At 38.9% G+C, this 24,576-nt stretch overlaps 1 protein-coding gene across 2 annotated transcripts in view; it reads right to left on the bottom strand.

Annotated features, from left to right (window-relative positions):
* Positions 1-7,450: 7,450 nt before the first annotated feature.
* The window catches only part of AHR (aryl hydrocarbon receptor), a 91,003-nt gene continuing 73,877 nt past the window's right edge, over positions 7,451-24,576 (bottom strand). The window contains exons 6-11 of one of the 2 annotated variants that reach the window (XM_074945818.1): positions 24,444-24,574; positions 23,793-23,995; positions 21,497-21,606; positions 18,346-18,487; positions 16,237-17,494; positions 7,451-10,385 (exon numbers count right to left, since the gene is read on the bottom strand). In XM_074945818.1, the coding sequence (XP_074801919.1) occupies positions 10,230-10,385; positions 16,237-17,494; positions 18,346-18,487; positions 21,497-21,606; positions 23,793-23,995; positions 24,444-24,574 (2,000 nt within the window). In that variant the 3' untranslated portion in view covers positions 7,451-10,229. The remainder of the gene's footprint in view (positions 10,386-16,236; positions 17,495-18,345; positions 18,488-21,496; positions 21,607-23,792; positions 23,996-24,443; positions 24,575-24,576) is intronic. The other variant, XM_074945819.1, reaches the window with a different exon arrangement.

The raw sequence follows: 24,576 nt of genomic DNA on the forward strand, positions 1-24,576 counted from the left end.
AGTCCAGAATAGAAGGGATTTCAGAACGCTTTGGGGTCATTTGATGATTCTGGTACCAGACACAGAATCTTTTCCATTTTGCTGTGTCACATTTTCTTGTGAAATCTTCTCTCTTATTGCTAATGATGGATTCCATAGCTTCTGTGCAAAACCTCTTAGATTCATCAGCCATCCAAACACCAAGCTGTTAGCTGGAGAGATGCTGGGTTGGGATGGAGGATCTTGCCCCTTTCCTGGGTCTGGGAAGTACTGGCTGGGGATGTGTGGGCACAAGGACTACTGAGGGATGCTGATGAACCAGAACTGCCTTGGCCACCATGGAGCCACTAGGATCTCCGTCACCGTGTCTTGTTTGATCTTCATCAGGACTCAGGTAAGAGGGGGATGGGTGGAAATGCACATGTCAGCAGTTATGATCATATCCACTCTGGATTTGTGGCCCTTGACTCCTGGCTGCTTGGAGTAGGCCAGGCATTTCTTGTTCTCTTGAGATGCAAAGATATCCCATGGCAGAAATCCCTACTGTTGAAGGATGATCTGGACTTGTGAATTGTGTAGTTTCCACTCCTGGTCTATGGCGAGAGCTCTGTTGGGGCTGTCTGCCAGAGTACTGTGAACTCCAGAAGGGGCTCTGCTAAGATGGTGACCTGGTGATGGATGCACCAATTCTAGAGATTGACGTCTTCTATACAGAGGTAAGTCCCTCCGTTTGCTTTGTTGATATAATAAACTGCTGTCATGTTGTCCAACATGATTTGAATATGTAGGGTCAGAATAAATGGCAGGGACCATTTGCAGGCTTCATGTACTGCCCCCAGTTTCAAAAGGTTTGTGTGCAGCTTGGATATTATTGGGTTCTGTGCTCATCTAGATATGCTCCTGATATGCAGGGAGGCATATGTAATCAATTTTTTCATGGACAGAAGGTGCAGGGGTGGGGAGAAGGAAGGACCCCTCCCCCCCACACACACACACATTCTCCCACCAGCTGAATGAAATCAGAATGCTGTGGTGGAGACAGACCTGTTTGTCCAGACTGTGCTTGCTTGGCACATAGACTATCTGCAGATAATGCAGACAAAATCTCACAGAGGGGCATCACATAAGTGCACAAAGCCATGTAGCCTGGAAAGACAAGGCAAGATCCCACTGTCAACTGAGGGCTCAGTCAAAGATGAGTGATGAGATCCTTCATAGCTTGGAACATGTCTTGAAGTATGCATGCTTTGGCTCTGATAGCATCCAGAGTCATTCCATTAAAGTCTATAGCAGGGGTGGCCAAACTAACTGACCCACTGAGCTGCATATGACAATCTTCAGAAGTTTGAGAGCTGGGGTGCACCTGCGAGGTCTTGGGGCTTCAGCCCTGCTCCTGCTGAACCCCCAACCCCCAGCAGGTGCACCCCGCTGGGCAAAAGCCCTGAGACCTCCCTCCCCACTGGTGAGAAGCCCCTACCCCACCACCCTGCTGCAAGGGAGGGGTCCCAAGCTCCCATGCAGTCTGGTAGGTGGAGAATGGAGGGCAGGGGGAGCGCCTAGGGGGGTTCCACAAGCCTCACTTTATTGGGAAAAGAGCCGCATGTGGCTGGCGAGCCACAGTTTGGCCACCTCTGGTCTACAGTCTGCATAAGTGGTCTTTTCTATGTTTACTTGGAGTCCTAACCATCATGGCTGGGATACGGTTGCTATCTGCAGTTCTTGAGGACTTCCCTGTGAGCAGCCAGTCATCAAGGCATGGTAATACTGACATATCTTGATGATGCAGGTGAGTTTCCATGAATGATGATGCCTTTGTAAACACTCTTAGCACCGTCAAAAGGCTGAAAGGGAGCATTCTGTACTGGTAGTGATCTAGGCCTATGGTGAATCATAGGAACCTCCTGAGTGCGGGTGGATATCTGTGTAGAAAAAAAGTGACCTTCAAATCAAGAGCTGTAAACCAATCACCTTTGTATAATCCCCTGAATAAACAGGCCAGGGTGATCATTCTGAACCTCAGGCAGTGGATGAAGATGTTCAGTTGACTGAGATCCAGTATAAGTCTCTAGCCCCTTTCTTGGGGATGAGGAAATGTCTTGAGTAAAAGCTTTTCCCCCTGTGTTGAGGAAGCTTCCAGAGGGAGCAAGGCTTCTAATTCCTGTCTGAGCATCCTCTCATTAACAGGATCCCTGAAGAGGGACAGGGGTAGAGTTTTTTGAAGAGGGATAGACAGGAATTATTTTGTGTTACTGGTAGTGATTATCTCCAGCACCCATCTGTCTGATCCTATATGGTGGAGGAAGAGTGAATTAAGTGGCCAACAAATGGGGGTGAAGGAATCTAGTCTGAGTGGATTTGGTAGGAGCACTGATTTTCTGATCTCAAAGGCCACATCAAAAGGACATCTTGCAGGGAGACTGGGGATGACAAGAGAATGAAGGGAGAACATTTTGCTTACTGAACTGCATTCTTTGGTATTTCCTAGGAGGTCTGTAAGCCCTCTGGTAGCAAAATGGTTGAGGAGCTAGTCATTGTCTGTAAGTGCTGAGATAAAGATATCCAGAGAGCAAAGAAGTGTTCTCAAGTGCTTGACGGTGTGTAATGATTCATATTTGCTCATTAAGTTCATTTCCCTCAGAAGTCAGATCCTCCGTGGTGGATTGAATTTCTTTGGGAAATCCAGAGAATTGGAGCAACGAGGTCTGCTTCATAACCATGGATGCTTCCATCGAGCAGGAAGCTGTATTTGATGCGTCCACTGATGGAAACCTGGAAGGCCGAGCCGGCTATCAATTTACCTTCTTTGATGATTGCTTGGAATTGACGTCTGTGTTCTTGCAGCCCTTTGTTGGTGAATTCCAGAAAACGTATCTTAATAACATCATCTGTGACCATCAAAGCCTTGTAGTTTGCTAAGCAGAACTGTAAACTTGCCAAAGTTAAGCTCTTTTCCCCAAAGAGGTCTAGACATTGGCCTCTTTGTCTGTGGGTGTAGATCTAGGTTAGTGCTGCTTGTTTCTTTCAGCGACAATGTGCATGTAAGAGTTTGGAGCAGGAGGGAGAATATGTATTCCACCCCTTTTAGCTAGTACAAAGTATTTTTTCTTTGCTCTTTTCAGAGTGAGCGCACAGGTGGCTGGAGCGTGAGAGACCATGATGACCTATTCTAAGATGACCTCACTGATTTGCAAGTGCCACTGTACGAAAGACCCACACTCTGCAAGATATTCAGTAGCTTAGGAGGGGTTGGCTGTGCTTCCTTGAGGGGGATCTAGAGCATATTCATGATTCTCCTCAGGAGGTTCTGGAATTGTCTATAGTAGTAAGGCAGTGATGGTGAGGCTGGCATGAGTGCCTCATCTGGTGAGGATGATGATAACCCTGCAGGGGCAAGTGGGTCCAGCTGATCAAATGGTTCCTGTTCAAGAGCATTTCTGAGTTGAAGTTCCTCCCCCTGCCTAATCATCATCAGGATTTGGAACATCTCATATCTGGATCCCAAGGCCACCGGGAAGGTGTGAGACACTGTACCTCAGAATGGCACCCTGCAACCCCTATATTCATTATTCATATATGGTTGTAATATTTCATACAAAGCCTGCCACGTAAGCTATCCTATGAAAGGTCATGATCTGCTGAAGCCCATTCTTCTGTCCAAATATGTATAGCATTAGTGTGTATAGAGCTATGAGATTATGCTTTATGGTTGTTAGTAAAACGCTGTAAAATTTGCTAGTGGCATGCCAAGGATCCCTGCCCACATAGGTGTTGACTGTCCATTAATCATCTGAGAGACTCAAGTAGGCAAGCCCCACATAATGGGAACTGATCCATCACTGAGACTCAGGGGCTCCTTGTTCACTGTAACTCAGCAAAGCCCACCAGGACATGCCTGGGCTAGTGTCTGCCAGGCACATGGGCCAAGGGTATAAAATAAGAAACAGTGCAGCATAAGGGGGACTTTCTCCTCTACCACCTACGCTGGAAACAACCATGATGCCAAGATGACGACGATCAGCTGAGGAGACTGGTCCAGACTTCAGGAGGGAAGTCTGTGCATTAAGGACTATAACATCTAGCGGGTGAGACTATTACTTGATTCAAATTTTGTTTAGTTTCTAGAATACAGATTAGGTGCTTATTATTTTCTTTGGTGACCATCTTGATCCTTTTATGCCTACCACTTAAAATCAATTTTTCTGTAGTTAATAAACTGGCTTTATATTTTGCCTAAAACAGTGAACTTTGCTTGAAGTGCTTGGGAAACAAGGCATTCCACTGCCTGTGGGTCTGATCCCATAGGTGTGCTCCGAGCTTGCAGACAGGCTCGGGCTCCCAACAAAAAACATCCAGTAAAGAGCAGGTTGGGAATTTTTGTACGTGTTCCAACAGTCCAGTGGCTAGGATACTCACCTTGGACACGGGGAGTCAGGTTGAAATTCCTGCCCAGCCTTATTTTAAAGCAGGGACTTGAACTCATCTCCACAACCCAGTGCCCTAACTACTGGACTATCTCAGACAGGCTGGGCTGGATCTTTTGCAAATCTCCCCTGCTGAAGCTGTTCTACTTTGTATAAAATACTTAAATACTAATTGGGCACTAAGGAGGAGTAACTTCATAGTTGAGTGGCTAGTAAACTCTCTTGGGAGACCCAGCTTCCAGTCTACACTCGAGTGAACACAAGTATTTTATACAAAGCAGGAGAGATCAGAGAAGAGTAGGGTTGGAAGAGACCTCAGGAGATCTAGTCCAACCCCCTGCTCAAAGCAGGACCAACTAAATCATCCCAGCAAGGGCTTTATCAAGCCAGCCCTTAAAAACCTCTAAGGATGGAGATTCTACCACCTCCCTAGGTAACCAGTGTTTCACCACCCTCCTAGTGAAATAGTTTTTCCTAATATCCAACCTAGACCTCCCCCACTGCAACTTGAGATCATTGCTCCTTGTTCCGTCATCTGCCGCCCCTGAGAACAGCCTAGCTCTATCTAGATGAAGAGAAACCCTCCACTCAGAGGACTAGATGACAAGAGGGAAAATGACCAGTACCTGGACAAGTTATTGCCAAACAGTTCCCAGTAGTTACATAATAAAGTGAAGCCTAGCATCTTGTGTGTCTTTCTGCAGTGTCTGGAACAAAGGGTAAATGGAATGACTCAGGTAACCACAGGCTGATTAGCTTGACATGGATATCAGATAAAACCATGGCAAGGTTAACACGGACACAATCAGTAAAGAATTAAAGGATGGTAGCATGCTTGATACCACTTGCCATCATTTAATGGAAAATAGGTCTTCTGAAACTCATGTCGGTTTTTTTGCTTATGAGTTTGGTTGACAAAGTGCATTAACATAAGAGACTTCTGTAAGACATTTGACTTTGCACTATACAAAGTCAATACCTAATAAGTGGTCTAGCTGATGAATATTCTCTTTTGATGATTTGCATTCTATCTCATGAGGATGCTTTTAGTGGGGTCTCCACAGTGATCTGTTCTTGGCCCAGTGGCATTGGATCTCTCTATCCGTGATCTGGAAGAAAATATAAAAGCATTGCTGATAAAGTTGGGGAGTGGAAAATAATCATAAGGTCAGGGCTGTTCTGCAGAGTGATCTGGATCACATGGTAAGCTGGGGCTTACTTGGAGAACATGTGATTGTAATACAATTAAATGTAAGGTCATACTTCTAGGAAGGGAGGCTCTATTTTGGATGTCAGGAACTCAGAGAAAGACTTAGGGAGGACATAGTTGACAAACAGCTGAACATTAACGCAGTGTGATGTGATGGCTAAGAAAGCAAATGCAATCCGTGCATGTATAAATAGAGAAACATCAAGCAGAAGTAGGAGGGTGTTATCACCACTGATGCCATTACTACAATATTGTATCCAGTTGTGTCCACACTTTAAAAAGGATGTTAAATTGGAAAGTATTCAGAAAAGAGATAAGAATGACTACCTTACAGAACCTAACTTACAGGAAGAGATTAAAAAAGCGCAATCTATTGGGTTTACTTAAAAAAAGGTTCAGAACTGACTTGGTATCAGTCTATAGTTACATAATGTGAAGATTTCTGATACTAGACTCTGAAGATATTGCTAGCCTGAATTTGTCTAAGACGGATTTTTTAAATCAAGGTTGGATGTCTTTCGAAAAGAAATGATTTAGCTCACCCTGAAGTTATGGGCTTGATGCAAGAACCACTTATTGAAAGTCTTTTGGTCTTAAAATCTAGTAACCTGATGGATGGCCTTTGAGTGTATTCATTTTAAATTAGCCAAAAATTGTGTTAAAATACTCAAGACTGTGGGTTATTTACAAATTGTTCATGCCAACTAGACACCCTTAATTTGCACAAGGAGAGCAATGACTGGAACATGTTAGGATGAATAATCATTTGTGCTAAAATTAATGAGACATTTGAGATTCATTAACATTTTAAAATGCTCAGCAGCCATCCAAATCGTCAGACAGCCTTACTCCAGGAATATCTGAGATCACTTTCACTATTCAACTAGTTGTAATACTACAGAGCATGGACAGAATATTCTCTTTTAGATAGCAATTGATAACGCCCTTTAATGCTAAGAGCCATATTCCTCTATGTACTGAGAAGCAGAAGAGGGAAAGTACAAGACTTGTGTATCACTTAAGCCCTCCTCTGTGTGAGGAGGAAGGAAGGGCCTTTTTCTAAAAGGAGGCAAGGATGACTACATGACTCACAAATGGAAAACTCATGAGTTGGTCATGCCATCTCTAACTCACCTACAGAAAGGCATATTCCAGAAGAATAAATGCATTTTTCCTTTTATAGCAGACTTTGTTCAGTATTTTTTTTTATTAAAAGAGCACAAGATCAAGGTTTTTTTTCTTTTATATTTATTAAAAGGTTCTGACTGATTTATAATCTCTTTGAAGGCAACTGTTCTCCTATTAAACTCTTTCCTCACATGCACCTCTCTCTTACTTTAAAATAACTGCTGGTCACTTTGTACATACTCAAAAAAACCCTGGTTTTTTCCCCTCAGAGGAAATGTTTATACATTTTTCATTCAGAATATGGAGCCCTATAAAACAAAGTGAATACAAAAGTGTTAAGTCAAATGTTGGGCCTATCAAACTCTGGTTTCCTGGTATCAGACTATCTGGTTAGCAAGTGGTGTCTAATCCAACTCAACTGTTAATTGTTGCTATTTAAAATGTTGATAAGCTGCCAGTTACCATTCTCTGTGTCATTTTGTTACAGAACTACAGTTCAAATGTATGTTTTTATATACAGCACCAAATTGTCTCCATGTGCTTGTGTCTAACACTTTGGAAATTCCAAAGTCCACAGTGGTGAAATCACAAAGCTTCTGCCATAGACAAAGAATTGTTTGTAGTGAAAGAACATATATATCAGCTACATTCATATGATTATTTTATTACCATATATTATGTTTTACAAACATTGCTGAAGGTCAGTAAGAACACTACAAAAAACATACCCTAAGCCAAGAAACGTATTGCATGGCATGTGCAGGCATAGCAAATCAGAAATAAGAACTTAAAGCAAAACAAGCCAAGAAAACTGGTACAAAAATGGGTAGTAATACTGATTAACAATGGGTTATATCTTATATCATAACAGAACTGGAGGGCTAATGAAGACATTCAAAATTTCCTGTGCACTTTTGAAGTAATTTGGTGTAGATTAATAGTTCACTAATACACAGTCAATCATGGGTTTGTTGTTGGCACAGCTACAGAAAAAAACTGATATTATGTATATAACAAAACTAATGTTTATAATAAGGCAGTACACTAGTACTGCTGCTTCCTTGGCACTTAGTGATAGAACAAGAAGGTTTTGGTTTAGCTAGACTGATCAGATACATTTTTATTTATACTGATGTAAAAATGTACATTATCCCTTTGAATCTTTCAGTTTTACAGAATTTATATAACAGGTTGTCAAATTCACACTCTTAAAAAGTGATACACTAACTAGAAATGCAAGAAATTGGTTAAAACTTACCTTAAATTAAAAATTTAAATGTTAAAATGTGAATCCAGATGCTATTAAAATCAAAACTTTTTGTTTTTAGCGTGAGATATCACGAAGTTTGAAACTTTTAAAATTTTAATTTCATGCCCCAAGCCAATTTCTTTTTAGGGCTTTCCTGAATAATGAAGAGTATTAATACAAGTTATTTCCTTGACATCAGTTTCTCCCTTGGTAACTTTATTTAAAGGAACTGGTAGAGTCATGCATCTGAAATTCTACAACTGAATTTGATATTCTGTCTAGCAGATCATATTACACTATAGAAGGAAATGAGTTTTACTTTTGGAGAGTGTGTTTCAAAGAAGAAATCAAAGAAATGGGATGAAAATCTAATGCACAGTATTTAGCTTTGTAGTTATTTCAGTGCAGATTGCACAAATGGTGGAATGAAAGCTCCCGCATCACATTTTCAACAATTTTGCAAAATATTTTCTCTCCTCAAGTTAAAAAACTCCAACTATCCTTGTATTAAACAATATGAACACCAACCAGGAGGAAGGTGGTTTATTTTTGTTTCCTTTTTAACAAACTGCCTACACTGTAATTTATATTTATACACAACGAATGTAAACATTTCATCTTTATATATATGATGTAACACTTTAAAATTAACTGTTTTAAAATATTTTACAAAGACATTACATATGAACAATACAGCACACAAGAGTGTGCAATAATTTGAACATATACACGTTTCTGTATTTTTCCATTATGCTACTGTTTTGCACCAAACATTGGTGGCTACAATTCTAGCAATTCTCTCAAATAAAAAACCCAAAGCAATATTTTTAGCTTTTCTGAAAACAAAAAATACAAACATCTTTTTCATTACTAGGATAATCTCTCTGAACTTGAACTAATTTTTTTTTCAATTTTATATTTTGCACATAGCTCTTTTCAAGTGGGTTCACAAATGAAAAAATGATCACTTTTTCTTTAGAGTGCAATTTATCAGGGATAACATTTAATAGCAGACCCTCCCTTCCCCCCTGCAATGTTAAAAACTGCAGTCAATCGAACTTAGACTATCAGTGAAGACATTTTTTACAAAAGTAAACCTCAATACTATTTACTATTGAGACAGCTCTTCCCCCATAATTCAAAAGTTAACCCTTTTCGATATCCATTCTAGTGAAAGTATTTGCATAGAGCAGCCTTGTACTTTTATTTCCGAAGAACATTACAAGTGTTTTAACACAAGATAAGGCACATGTTTTTCAGCCTTGAAAATCTGAAACTAATCTTGAGGAATCCTCCCCCATGCAAAATCTCTGTTGTTTTTACCCTGTTTTACCTGAAGAAAGCAGATGTGTAGTACAGAACAACAAAACCCTTTACTTGAACTAAATGTAAAACATTTACATCTCCAGAAAAGTGTTACAACTCTGCAGACTCAGAACTGAGTCTAATTCGAAACAGCAATTGCTAAAAACTTTATAGAAAAAAGAAAGCCAATAGCACTGTATATGTTACTTAAAAGTTCACACAATGTCGATGACTAATTTATGGTGAATGTTTTCCAAAACAAGCTTCCTTTCAGAAATAAGGTAGCTAAGTTGTGAGGCACTTAAGATTGTCAGTAAAGGAGGAATGCAATGGATTTGTTTATATAAAACCTCAAATTGCATATCAAATCCTTGTTTTAATCCATCTATTAAAGTGCTAGAACTGGAAATTAAAACAAAAGGAGCTAAAATAACAAGCAATTAATCAAAGGAAAAAGCTTAGTATGCAGTAAAAAATAAGTGCTTCTGATGCTCTTAAATTTAGATCATTCTTTTTAAATTTCAATTTTTAAAAAATAAAATCTGGCAATAATCCAAGCGTGAAAACATTTTCCTTTGTGTCATTACTAGGTAGGTCGTCAAAGTGCCCATTTATTTTCTAAATAATAAAACCATTTACCTTATCTTATGTTCTACAACGCGATGTATGTAGTACATAATCCATATTGCAGCAACACCACATTTTCAATCTGACTGACAACAGCGCATGCACACTTTTAGTCAAAGTATAGTTCCTATTTCTACCCCAAAAAGTCAGGTTTTGGATTACATGTCCTATTGGTATATAGTGCAACCAGCCTCAACTACTCAAAACGTATTCGGGGCTTTAAAGCCCAGTGTTCATAGCCTTATCAAGCTCTCCTTCACAGGCCAAAGTGACAGCCATCAAAAACCACAGATGGGATATTGGCTCTGAATTACATAAATCCATTGGATGCCAAATCTGAGAAAGGTCTGGATTCTGTCGGATGATGAAGCGGCTGAAGGTGTGTAGCAGTCTGTGTGTTACTGATGACATCTAACTGAGAGGGATATGCTTCATGTAAGTTTATTTCACCGAAACCATTTTGGAACTGGAAAAAAAAATTACAAGGATTACTGACTGCTTTCTTTAAAAAACTTCAAAAGCATTTAGTAAAATGCACAAGGAAGATTAGAGATTCCTAATCCTAAAATAAAAAGGGACTCTTTCTGCATTCTCTGCCTAAGCTTCTGGTGGTGTTTACTCCCCCCCCTCCCCAAAACCCCACTCCAATCGTGAAAGAAATGCTTCTTCTATAGGGGCAGAAACTAGTCATAATCAGCTAACCTAGCTCCAGGTCCACAAAGTGACTCAGGTGCCTAAACCCAAGATTTAGGCACCACTGCAATCCACAAAACCCATGCTAAGTGGCTATCGAACCATGTAAGTGTCTAAACTTACTTGAGGACTATATTTTTTCTGTAAAAGTCCCCTAGGTGCCTAAGTTTCTGTAGGTGACTGGATGCCTATCTCAGACCTAAGACAGGACTAGATCTTAGTTCTTTGAGAGAGGACTAGTCCTAATTGGCACATTAATGAAAAGTTAATGTGCATCAGCACGGTACCGACCACAGCTAGAGCACAGTAGGCTAGTGCAGAGTAGATTCATACCTTACCGCAAACTAAATACGCTTGTAGACAAGCCCTTTGCATTATGGCTGGGGCCAATAGAGAGATACAACATATTGGGATGGGTAAAGAGGGCAATACAAACACACAGTAAAACAGTCATGTTTAACATAAGCAGAAGTCACAGCACAGAAGGCAAACTCATGGTCCTGGTCCTGTCAACATGCCTTAAGTCTATAAGCTACAGGCAGGGATTGTCTTTACTACAGGTGTACACAACCTCAAGCACAGATGGATCTTGACCCTTGATTGAGGCCTCTAGGCACTGCTGCAATACAAATAGTAAATTAACCATCACCACACTGGGTATGTCTGATATCTAAAGGGAATGGTCTAGCTATTACTTTTTGCTGAACTCAGTAAAATATTTCAATTATACCTTTCAATAAAAGTTTTTATGCGATACCCAATAAAGGATTAAAAGCTTAATACTGTATACAGAAAAATCCTATACTGTGTCTGATAGCAACTATGTGTCACCTTATGAATTGGACATGTGAATCCATGAGAGCTATCTATGGAAAAGAAAAGAACTCAGTCCCCCAATAATACATTTTTCATGTTTCCATACATCTCAAAGATTAGTCAGGGGCAAGAACTGCTTTTGCTTAGGACAGAGTTTGTGGACTTATGTTTTTCCCCCACCTCTCTTGTTCTTCCCCCAAAATTAAGATTACACAAAGATCACAGGCAATATTTTAGGATTATGAAAACTTTTCTGGCATCTAAAATTAAAAAGGAGTTGGCCATTCCAGGAATTCTGAAACTGGTTCTGAAGAATTAATTATCAAACTTCTGAAGTAGTAAAATAAGCTTAGTGGTTTTTGAATGTAAAGCATTCTTAATGGCACAAGACTCAAGTATTTCATTTTATAAATAATAGATATTTAAGATGTTAAAAGTTTATTTTTCCCTATTTCCTCAAGACTGTTTGGGGGACTTTTGTTTAGAAAAATATTAATAGGGGTTCCTATATATAAATATATTTTGGCTCTGCACTGCAAATCTGTCGTCATTTTTTAAAATAAAAAAAATTCAGTATGCCTTGAAACTTTTCAGTTCTAACTTTTTGTTAATAGTAAATACTAACACTGCACATGTTGCATAATAAAATCATAATAGATCCTGATTTCTGTGGCCAGTTGCAAACAGAACACACTGGACTAGTGAGAGAAATGGAAAGTTAAACAAACAAAGATCATGGGCACAATCCTACTTTTGTTGAAGTTAATGGGAATTGTGTCACGGACTCCAATGACAGAAAGAGCAAACACCTAGGTCTTGAAAGTTTCTCAAAATCAGATTTTTAGTGTGATTTTTTCCCCTCACCTCAACACTACCAATTTCCTTGTCAAGAATGTTACAATTTCAAAATCCACCTAAGGTCCTATTTTTGAGTGTGTGGTGGTGGTCAGCTTTTATGGTTCTTCTGTGAGTGCATATTCAGTTCACTTATAAATTGGAACGTACCCCACTTAATGCAGTTGGGTTTTTTGAATGACTGATGATCATCACCATATCTAACAAAATCAAGTGAGAGTGCTGAATGTTTTTTATTAGTCTTGACATACTGCATTTCAACAATTCTCTTCAAAAGCATTCCCCCTCACCCCCCGAACTATTTTAATCAACTGATGTAATGCTATCATTTACAAAAATCATTATATGCACAAATATTCCATATATTAGTGGAAAATAAAGCAAAATACTTTAAAAATTACATGAACTCTTTACAAAGTAGCCTTGATTTAACAGGGCATGAGGTGCACCCAAATTAGTTAAGGCCTGCCTTAAAATAGCACATACTTGATACTACAAGCCATGCAAGTGTGCACAGCTCTTTTCACTCTTGAGTTTCTAATGACTACAGGCAGTAGCTGTGGATTTTGCTGATTTTCTATCTGACGGTGACAAATCCTTCTGAGACAGATACATCAATTCTCTTTAGAAATATTCACAGAATCTTAAGTCAGAGATGGAAAATATCTACTAAGTCACTAGGACAGGATTATTTCAATGTTCTTCACTAAATCCATTTTGTGGTGAGATCACTTAGTAATATGTGCATTGTCTGGCAGACTTTGCTGAGCATATAGTAGTAATTAGTAAGGGGGAGTAGTCCCTGTTTACTAAAAGGACACTGGTCTTACAACCATTGGAAGAACTTTTCAAAGGTTGTGGTAGCTTCTTAATCACTAGAAACTTTAAAATCAAGTTTGAAGATTTTTCTAAAAGACATGCTCTAATTTAACCAGGAATTAATTCAGAGAACTCCTATGGCCTGTGTTATGCAGGAGGTCAGACTAGATATGCTCAGGGTATGTCTACACTGTGATAAAAAACACCCATGGCACTGAGTCTCAGACCCCAGGTTAGCTGACTCATGTTCATGAGGCTCAGGGGGCAGGGGCTACAAAATTGCAATGTAAACATTTGGGCTCACGCTGGGACCCAAGCTCTGAGACACTCCCCACTGCAATTTTATAGTCCTGCAAGCTTGAGTCAGCTGACCTGGGCCAAACATAGCTGTGCCATGCATCTGCATGGCTTTTATTGCAGTGTAGACATAGCCACAGCAGTCCCTTCTGGACCTTAACTACAAATCTTGTCATATAGAAACTAACTAGGGATAGAAGGATCATAAAAAGGGTAACTGACACAAAATGCTTGTCCATACACTTTTTCCCACCTGTTTTATTACTGTAACCATTAATAACTTCTCCCTATCTACAGTAACCATGTCTCAAATTCATTTTATTTACAGTCATGGTTTTGGAACAGAACTTATTTAGTGTCATTACGACTACAAGTATACATCCATTTCTCTCTCACGCACACTTGTTTGGAATCATTCACTCTTCTGACAGCCACAGTAAATACAGACATGATATAAATATATTTTAACATAAAACTGTCCTGGTTGCTCGTCTCCCTTTGATGCGTTAACATTACTACAAAAAGGTGAAAGCAGAACACAGTATTCTAGCGGTTTAACCATTTTCATGGACTAACAACTAGATTTAATTTTAACTATTTATAGTATCCTATTTGTGTGACAGTACATTTTGTTAGTACTGTGACAATCCACTAGAGTACTCTGGCATGATATCTTTGCTGAGGAGCGGGAAGAGAAAAAGTTTCAAAATGAAGTAACAAAAATGGGAAATAATTAGAGTGGCTATGAGTATTATAGTGAGAAATTAACAACCTACAAGTTAAAAAAGAAAATTTAAATTGGTTATTAAAAATAGGCATCAACATAACAATGCTCAAGAGTATGTGTGTAAATGGCAATCCTGTACTATTGGAAGGAGATTAACTTGGATGACGCAGGAGATGCTTTCCAACACTATTATCTAGGACTATGAAGGATTAATAGCACCGACTAGAGTGAGACATAGTGCAGCCAAGTGTTGTGTAAGTTTCCTTACTGAACTTTGCCAAAGTATCTTCATGCTATTTCAGTCTTGGGTCTCTCAAGCAAAAGCTATTAATCTTGCAGAAGCATGCTACATTTTAAAGGAGGTTTTATAATTCTATAATTATATTTTAATTAATGAAAGAATTAAGAAATGTAACAAGTCTTCATTTTACTTCTGATATGATGTAATATAGACTCTACATTTTCTGATTCTATTCTTCTTCCTTGCTCTGTGTATGATATGTGCCAGTTAATGCTTTAATTCGGCAAATACCTATGCGCATGTGCACAAGCATTTGTAGGATCGTGGCCTTAGAATGTACACTCTTTGGAAAAAGAATCATGCCTTTGTATTTTTGCTGCTATTACAGTCAAATAATTGTATTGAAATTGGAAGGTTTTCTTCCAAAGCTGCTAATGTACTCAATTCTACCCAGGAAGAATTTTGCTGAAGATGTCGTCTGAAGAATGGCTACACTATTTTAATGTGTTACATTATTTTGTTTTGCACTCTCCTTGGCAAAATATGGATATGGCTACCATTTTCAATGTTCAGATAATTCTTCCTTTCTGCTGCATATAAACAAAACAAAAAAGGTAGAGAAGACCTGGGTTTTTAAATCAGTAACTTGAGGAACAGGAAATAATTGTTTTGACCTTTTTCTGCTGCCGTATTATTCCTCTTTCACTGAGGTGCACTATAGCTAGTGACTTTGCACATTCAAAACAACTAGCACATAACTCCTAGTTTAAATCAGTAGTCAGTCCTGGTTTTGCTTGAATGTGCCCTAAAGAGCAAACTTTTCTGTAGCATTAAGGTATGCTTCTGAATAACCTTTTAACCCTTTTAACAGTTTTCTCTTTTGGAAGTTTTTTAAACTAAAAATTGTATACTCCTAAAGAAAAGAAAATTGTGTTTTTATAGATAGGTGTATCTTAAAATAATTTATGTCCATGCTCTGCTTTGAACTTCCTGCACTAAGGTAATTAGTCCCACCAATCAAGGCCTAACCAATATTTAATTTTTATTTTTGTGTGTATGCCCTATTTATGTAGCTTGTGCTAATTTTTCTCATATTCTTAACATTGCTCTAAATGCTGCAAAAGAAATACATGTACTTTTGTAAAAATTTAAAGTATAACATATTTATAAGTCTTAGTTCTTAAAAATGTTGTGGTATTTCATGAGTAAAATATGTATAGGCCAGTTTCTCAACTTAATGGTGTACCACATGTTGCCCCACAGTTTGAAACCACTCTCACAATACCTCCACATATGTAGGACAGGGATTCATATGATTCCATGCAAGTTATGTAAAATCAGAATTTGTATGTTAATGTGGTCTTTAAAATATATGAAATTAAGCAGTGAGATTCTGTTGATTTAAAGAGAAGATTTGTATTTTAAGAATCCAAACAATGAAAGTTTACCTTTTCTTATTGTAAAGTAATGAATTGACAATTAAATGTGCCAGACAATTGTACAGTCAGCAATCTATTTACCTACAAAATAGATACACACATACTCCAAGCTTCTGCCACACTGCTCAGCCTTGGCCTGGAAGAACTAATTTTAGGTTTGAGAGGAAGGATATTTGTAAGTATAAGTTTGACAGATACCAATTGTAGAGGTTCCTGTGATATGGACACATCCCCTGGGACCTGGACTGAGCATGGCTCATGTCAGGCTAATGAACAGAAGTTACAGTACCTCTCATTCATTACTACAACTGCATCAGTTTCAGATCCAATGACTTAGTTGACAATAAGGTCTGTATCCCATAAACCATCTAGTTTCCTGCTAAAAACTATTAGAACATGGAAGAAAATTTAACAATGCCCTTTATCATACCTTATTTAACAATAGTTGACCCTCCATCATAGAATTATATTGCATTTGATCCATAGGGTTGGGTTGAGTTTCTGGAACACACTGGTACATAGACACAGCACCTGCATAGCATGTTTGAGGAGTTACCATAACTGGCTGAGAGTTTATTCCACACTCTTGATTCTCGGGGACTTGTTGTGAACAACTGAGAAAATCCTCCATGCTTGAAGAACCAGGATAGATTGATCTGTCAAAATGTCCTATGGGGAAATCTATTTGGGTAAAACTAGAGAGCTGTGGCACGGGGGTTGTGGGCTGTTTATAAGGCATAAACTCCTGCCTACATGCATGAGGTGGAGGGTTGACTTCTGATTTGTAAGCGAACTCTTGAGTAGTACCATGCATGTCAGAAAAAACATACTGCACTGGCTGCTGCTGTGAACAGCTAAAAGGCACACTACTACCAGAGTTCCAATTTGTGAACATCCCATTGACCTGCATATACTTCATCTTCTGACATAACTGCTGCTGCTGCTCAACCACTTGTTTTTGGTGCTGATTAAGTTGCTGTTTATCCAAATGTTGCTGTACCAAACAGACAGAGTTCTGAACCGTTGTCTGTTGCTGATGGCAACCTGAATACAAGAAGTCAGGCTTATTATTTATAGAATCCTCAACATAGGTCAGGATTTCATCAGTTATGTTGATGTCTCCAAAATCATCCACACAAGAAAATTCAGCTTTAAAAAACTCCTCATCCTGCTGAATACATTTTATATCTTCAAAGTCAATACCCAGACTTCTCATGATGTTGTACAAGTCACTATTTTTATTATCTTGAAAGAGCTCTGCACTGTCCTCAGTAAGCATTAAGTTGCTTTCCTGGGGACAGTTGGTTTGTTCCCGTTTCAGGATGTTATTTCCAGTTGGTAAGAGATCATCTTGCCAGTCACTGGTAACAATGTTGCCCAATTCATCGCTGGTGTCCGTAAACAAGTTTCTCTCAAAAGAAAGTTTATCTGAAGCGGGAGGACAGAGATATACAGACTCATCTTGTCTTAACCTGGCACCCAGAAGTGAGTTTGGCTCAACATATTCTTTATGTAGTGTAGCTTTGGCAGGAGGTCCTTTCCCCTTGGTGCTTTTAACCTTTGTCTGCAAGGGATCCATTAGGCCAGGCAAAGGGAAAGTTACCTCATACAACACAGCCTCACCAGTTGCAAACATAAAAGGCACCATCATGTTTCGCTTCCGTAAATGCTCTTCCCCTTCTTCTTCTCTGAAATTGACAAAAAAAATAACAGTACTTTATTACAGTATTGTAGTAATTACAATAAAATAGTATAGTTTGTTTCCTTGAATTGACGCATTAAAAAAGTGAACTATTCTATTTGTAGGCACTTGAAAAGTGCCAGTCATGAAGGAATCTGACTATTAAAACTTAACTCTAGTGGGTAAAATGAGCAACAGATCTTGGTAGAAGGAGTTTATTTACTGTAATACTTCTGCATAGGTTAATCAATATTATGTGTGCAATTCTATAAACCCAAATGACATACTTCATATTCTACTATTCTTGCCTGGCTGGGAGCATGGATCTTTCAGCACTGAATTCTCTCGATATTTTTCATTTCTCATGTCAAGTAAGTGTTGGATTTGTCTGGATGATGCTAAATAATAAGTGGAATGGAATTCAGTAGGTACTCTACTGAAGTTAATTCCTATGAGTAATATATGAGGTCTCTGCAGCTGCAGTTGGATTTCTTCCAAGAGAAAAAGGGAGAAAAATAGAAGTAGGGTGGATGGAACAATTTTGTGCCTTTGTTTCATTAAATTTACTTCCTGAGAGGAACACCATGGCATCTGCCATAATCAGTGCTACATACAATTTGAGATCTCAAGGGAGGGATTTACAGATGGAATTACTGCAACACTGGCAATTTTTAACTCTTTTAAAGAAAAGAGCAACAAAAAACCAAAGCTCTTTGCAGCAGGTAGAGAACATTCAAAAAAACAAAACAAAACAAAAAACAAAACATAACCCCCAAATCCTGCATCTTAATAAGATCTATGTCAGATGGTAGGTTGGTTGTTTTCAAGCTAAGCTGCCATACTGTAACAATTACTTACGTAAGAGGTCTCTGTGTTGAAATGATATAATCAGGTCTTCCGTTTTTGTAGATCAGGCGTGCATTTGCTTGAACCCAGGCCCATCCATTTTCTTTGGTAAGAAGTCTAAACACAGTCATGCCACTCTCTCCAGTTTTTATCACTAGAATTAAAAAGGTCAAATATACTGCTTAATATTTTTTTCCAATTAAGCAATAAACAAGAAAACTTGGCATGTTATAAAAATAATTCCACTTCAAAAGCAATTTAAGTCTCCAATTACCTACTAGTATAAAAGGTAAGTACTTAATAGTATGTTTCCATATTACAGAATTTGTTCTCCATAAACCCATTGACATGCAATAACCAAACCCATTTGGACCCAGAAAGTAAAATAAAAACAAAATGAATATATGATCTGCCTGCCAAAAAGCTTTACCTAGGCTATGGGTAAATACAAGAACAAAAATCACAATGAATTCTAAGATATTCATATGACACTGACAAACCAGCACAGTTTAAAATGAACTAGCCAGTCCACCTGTGTTTAACCTTTAAAGGCATGTCAAGAGGCACTGCAATATAATCAGGTCAATTCAATGTGTGCTAGTATCAAAGCGATGTTAAATGGGCTAGCAGACACCAGCCCATTCAATTATGTTGATAAGAGATCAAGGAAAATGTTGATGGAATTGTTTTTGTCTGTCTGTATCCTGTACGCAATCAACCTTAAGATCAAAGATATGTATATACAGCATGAAATTAATGATATTACCTGCATTGTCTTCAATTATCTATCTCTGTTAAAATGAGTGGCCGGCAATTACCTTATATAAATCAATGTAACTCGATTATTTCTGTATGGATGGGAAGTAAAAGGTTAACTTCAAAGCAAGGGTCCTTCGTTTAACAATGGAGATTCACGAGCTGTCTGCATTACCTATTCTTACTCAGCAGGTGAAAACCCATGCTGCAACAGTGACACTCACCAAGCTGTTTGCAGCTATAAGCAGCAGCACTGGGAATGATCCTACCTTCTCTGATCTGCCGAACTCTCAACGGGGGAGTTTTGAGCCATTGGACTGAGATCCCCAAAAAGCTAATTTTGGGAAAGCCCTGAGACTCTTACGGCCATTAGCAGACATTACATCTCTGCTGTCAACTGGGCTCATATATTCTGATTCAATTGTAATGTATTTTATCTGCTTTTAACCTTTTTAGTAACATTTATTTTATGGATTAATAAATCTGTAGTTAGTTTACTAAGGATTGGCTACCCGCATTGTTTTTTGGTTAGAACCTGAAGTATCCAGTAACCTGAGGTGAGTGACCAAAACCTAGTGTGTGTTAGTTTTGGTTTTAATAACCTTACACCATAAAGTCCAGTTTGCCTGGGTGGTAAGTAGGGGCTGGAATGCCAAGGGGAGGTCTGCTGAGAGTCACTCCAGACACTAACAATTCAGTACAACCTCCCCAGTATTTAATGGCACCGTGGTCCATTATCTCACCAATAACAGGGACTGCTAAATACAACAGCACATAAATGATAAAATCCTAAACTCTGTTCTAGCACAGTGGTTCTCAAACTAGGGCCGCCGCTTGTTCAGGGAAAGCCCCTGGCGGGCCGGGCTGGTTTGTTTACCTGCCGTGTCCGCAGGTTTGGCCGATCACAACTCCCACTGGCCGCGGTTCGCCGCTCCAGGCCAATGGGGGTTGCGGGAAGTGGCATGGGCCGAGGGATGTGCTGGCCGCCCTTCCGGCAGCCCCCATTGGGCTGGAGTGGCGAACCATGGCCAGTGGGAGCCGCAATCGGCTGAACCTGCGGACTCGGCCGGTAAACAAACCAGCCCAGCCCGCTGGGGGCTTTTCCTGAACAAGCGGCGGCCCTAGTTTGAGAACCACTGTTCTAGCAGAAAGGCAACTGCAAATACAAAAACACAAAATAAAATGATCACCACCACCACACACAGGGCATTTGCTTTGAGTCAAGGATGGAAAATGTTTAGTTGTTTTAGATCTCTAATATGATGAAAATATTATAACAGTGAGTATTTCAAATAGCTACTGTAGCTTTCAGATGCTATCTCAAAAATTCTATCTGCCACTGCTTCATCTTGCAGTCCAACTGTCACTTTTATAGTACATACAGTGATGAAATAACTGCATTCCTAGACACAATAAATAATTTCATTCCTAGACACAAACTGAACTGCAAAATAAAAATGTAAAAGTTTGTAAGAGTCCCTAATAGAAAAAAATCTATTTTATAAGGAGGCGTTTAATATTCTTCGCACCAGAGTGGGGAAAACCAATGGGGAAAAATTATTCCATCTCTTCCCTGAACCTTCTCCCATTTTAAAAACCAAATCTTTTGAGGTTCTGAAACATTTGAGATAAATTTCCCTTCGGTGCCACCATTTTCAATCCTGGTCTCAGCCAGAAATTGGAAGTAATGAAGCTACCTTTGTAATATTTACATTCATTGCATGATCGGATTTGGGTGGGGGTGATTGAGTGAGCCACCAAATTGTTCTTTAAGGCTCCCAAACCTGCAAGCTGATCTGTGTGGGCAAATCTGACAGATTATTAATGGGGCTCTGAACAGACACAGGGTCCACTTACACATGTGAGATTTCACAGGTCAGGGAGGACTGTGTGCCTACTGGTCACCCCTTTGGTATATAGAGTGGGGGATAGCTAAACAGTTTGCTTTACAAATGATCAATGGAGAGCAGAGTCTAGGTGATTTACTACAGATGTGTAAGGGGATAGCAGGAAATTATTAAATATTACCTCCAAAGAAGAGTAAAAGAGACAGTGCCTGTAGATCATAGAAAGTTTTCCTGTAAGAGGCTAAATTGAGAACTATCTTAAAATCCATCTCCCTAGGAGAAGTTGCTGAAATAGCAGCAGTTGGGCCGTGGGGAACAAGAACTGTGAACAGCAGGACATGACAGGAACCAGGATATTTAACCAAAATGGGTCCAGATAGGAATATTAAATATTTCTTCTTCCAGTATAAACTCTTATATGAAGCAGAAGGACATGTATAAAGAAAAGTGTTTATTTTGTAAATGACTAGATTAATTTTGGTTGTGTTTCATAACATTTAGTATAAATGTAATCTTTTGTTTTAGCAGCCTGCCTTACACAGATGCCAAATTACACTTACTTCGGATATGATTCTCAGCACAATAAAGCATATCAGCTGCATGAAGAAACTGATATCCTGTTCCTCTCATACACAGCTCTGCTTCAGTGTATCCCAGCACAATTTTTCCTCTGTAAGACAAAAAGGAAAAGAAACTGTAGCACTACTGATGTATCAACGTACAGTATGAGCACAGGAACTAATCAATCTGGGCTAAACATTTCTGCTACAGCAGAGTATGTCATCAGTATTTACAATAAAGATTTTATACAAGATTTTAATGTGATTCTTCTTACAAAATTTAGCAAATACATCATGAGCCATAAGGCCTTTATTATTTACCTATTTACCTTCAGAATCCAGAAATGCTTCCACAAAATGAATTGGGATATTCCAAAAATAGACGTTTAGAGTTAGGCTCCTAATTCTGTATTTTGTTACGTATACAAAGTGGGCTAATTTTCAGAATTATTGTGCATGCAGTAGCTCCCACTTTCTGCAAAGGGACCCCTAGTCTGCTTGGCACTTTTATGTGTGTGTGCGCAAATCAAGCCATGTTTTACTGGTAGGTGCCTAAATATGGCATTACATTTCCTTGCTAGTTAGAGAAGTATTCTAGGCAATTTTCTACATCTATTCTACTCAAAAGTGTGTCCAAGAATATGCCACTTATGTTACTGAAGAGTCTGGGGATGCTCATAGTGCAATTAGGTGGTTGCTCATAGAGCAAAAGGAGGCTGGCACTGTGTGCTCTAGTTCTGCAGCACACAAGCCCACGGTGTCTCTAACCTCCCACTTCTCTTAAAAAAAAAAATGGAAGGACCTCCTTCCTCCAGTTATTAAACACTGCTTCTATCTCCTGCATTTCATGCCAGCTGCCACTCACCCAAGCTGCTCAATATGGGAGTGGATGCGAACGCCACTGTACTAAAGGGAACAAAGAAGAGTTGTGCTGGCAGTAGCACCATGCTCCATAGCAGTCAACAGGATTCTATAAGAGCCCTTCGCGGCCACAGCAGGATCAACAGGATATTATCAGGAATGGGGGAGGAAGAATGGAAGAGGCAAGAATTTTGAAGGAGCTGGGAGTATCTCCCAGCGACTTAGACAGTGGAAAGCTCAGTGCAAGGAAAGACTGGGGAGGAAGACATTTGGGGCACAAATGGAAGATGCAGTAGAAAGAAAAGGGAAAGAGATGTGGATAAAAAAAAAGAGAAAACAAAAAAGGAAAGGAAACAATAGACAAAATAAAGAATAAATGGTTTGTGAATGAAAAAAGAAAAATGGGAGATGGAAGGTAAGACAATAGAATAAATACAAAAACAAAAATGGAAAGAGGAAGAGATGAAGTTAGCAACCTCATGGCTAGTAAAATTTTACTTCTCTTTTATTTATTCACATATGTACTTTTCTTTATTGGGATTAGTAGTAGTTGGGGGAACATGGGAAAAACACTCATATACTGACGAAAGGGTGGAGGATAGTCTGGCTGTACATTGTGCAGCATGGGTTCAGGGGAATCTGACCAGGGCTACCCAATCATAAATGGAAGTGAAGATTTAAAGCACTGACAACACTTGAAAATCTGACCTCAGAAAGGAAGGGAGAAGGGAAAAAATTCAGGAGAGGCCAGAGGATTTTATCTTGTAAGAGGAATCAACTTAGTGGGCTTTTTGCCATGCTTGGGGCATGGTTGTGCTACTTTAATCTAGAAATGTAGTAGGGTTTATTTTTTTTAAATGAAGAAAAAAGAATGGTTTGGGAACTGATCCAAAGCACTGTGAAAAACAGTTATTTCATGTGGTTAATTTCTGTAGAATTTAGTTTCATTTATAGCTAATTTGCAACAAATCACATTTCCATAGTAGTTTACATCTATTTGAATTGAAAAGGTGTAGTGGAGGCGCAGGAGGAGGAGGAGGAAGTGGTGAGAAAGATGCTTTGATCTGGGTGAACTTCATCCTCATCAATGGAGAGTATTCTAAATCATCCCTCCCAGGGTTACCTTTTATCTCTAATTCATAAAAATACTTCTGAAGAACAATTTTTTGTTTTGATAATGCTCAGGAGACAGGTATCAAAGAGTTTCTGAGCGGATACCCGTAGACAGTACCCCTTCTATCTACAAGTGCTTTATATCTTCCAGCAGTGGAGGAGAAAAACCTAATGACAAAATACTACTTACCACCCGAATACACAATCACATCCAATGCTCACCTAAAGGTACTCATTTAAACACTTTAAAGGTGCAGAGATCTATTTCAGCTGCAAGTGTATGGGGAAATGTAACATGCTACATAGATGACCGTGTACCTACTTTGCATCACAGCCTGTAGGTGTGAAGTCCAGTTTGTGCTTAGTTCTGAAAATGAAGTTTTTGGTTCGTATCTCAAGGATGGATGGAAGCTGCAGTGGGGTAGCCACTGCAAATAGAGCCAGCTGAGGAGAGACAGAAGAGCCATCCTTCCCTTTCTTGTTCTGTCCATGAAGAAACTTTAATCTCCCTTGAAAATTCATGGCCTTCAGATGAGGAAAATATATAGTGATCACAGATGACAGAGATATTTACAATTCAAACTTTATTTATTTATTTAAAAAAAACCCACTTCTCTGAAAAGTGGCAGATTTTAACGTATTTTAACTTCCATCAAATTCATGCTTTGGGCCTTACTATTAATATATTTTTTTTAAATAGAGTTATGCTACTATACTTAGATGCCTGTCATTTAGAAATCTATTACCCCATAAACCCATCTCAAAAAGCAAATACAGAAAACCTGGTGTAAAACAGAACATCACTAGTAAAAAAAAAAAAAAAAAAAAAAAAAAGCTGAATTGTTTTGAACTCTATGTAAGCAGAGATGGATTCAAAGAACCTTTTATTTGATTCCTCGGCACCATTACCACCATTCTCTAGTTTTATACACTTTAGGCAATGGTGGAAGCCTTTATATAATTGTATACTCACCAAGAACCCAGATGAATTATCCAGGAGGCACCGTAATCTGCAGACGAAATTTCTTTCCATAAAGGAAGAATTCTCTGGAGGAAGCTGTTCTGGCTTATAACAGGCTGCTGGCTGTGAAAAGCCATTATCTCCT

Source organism: Natator depressus, chromosome 2, assembly GCF_965152275.1.
Source record: "Natator depressus isolate rNatDep1 chromosome 2, rNatDep2.hap1, whole genome shotgun sequence".
Lineage (NCBI taxonomy): Eukaryota > Metazoa > Chordata > Testudines > Cheloniidae > Natator > Natator depressus.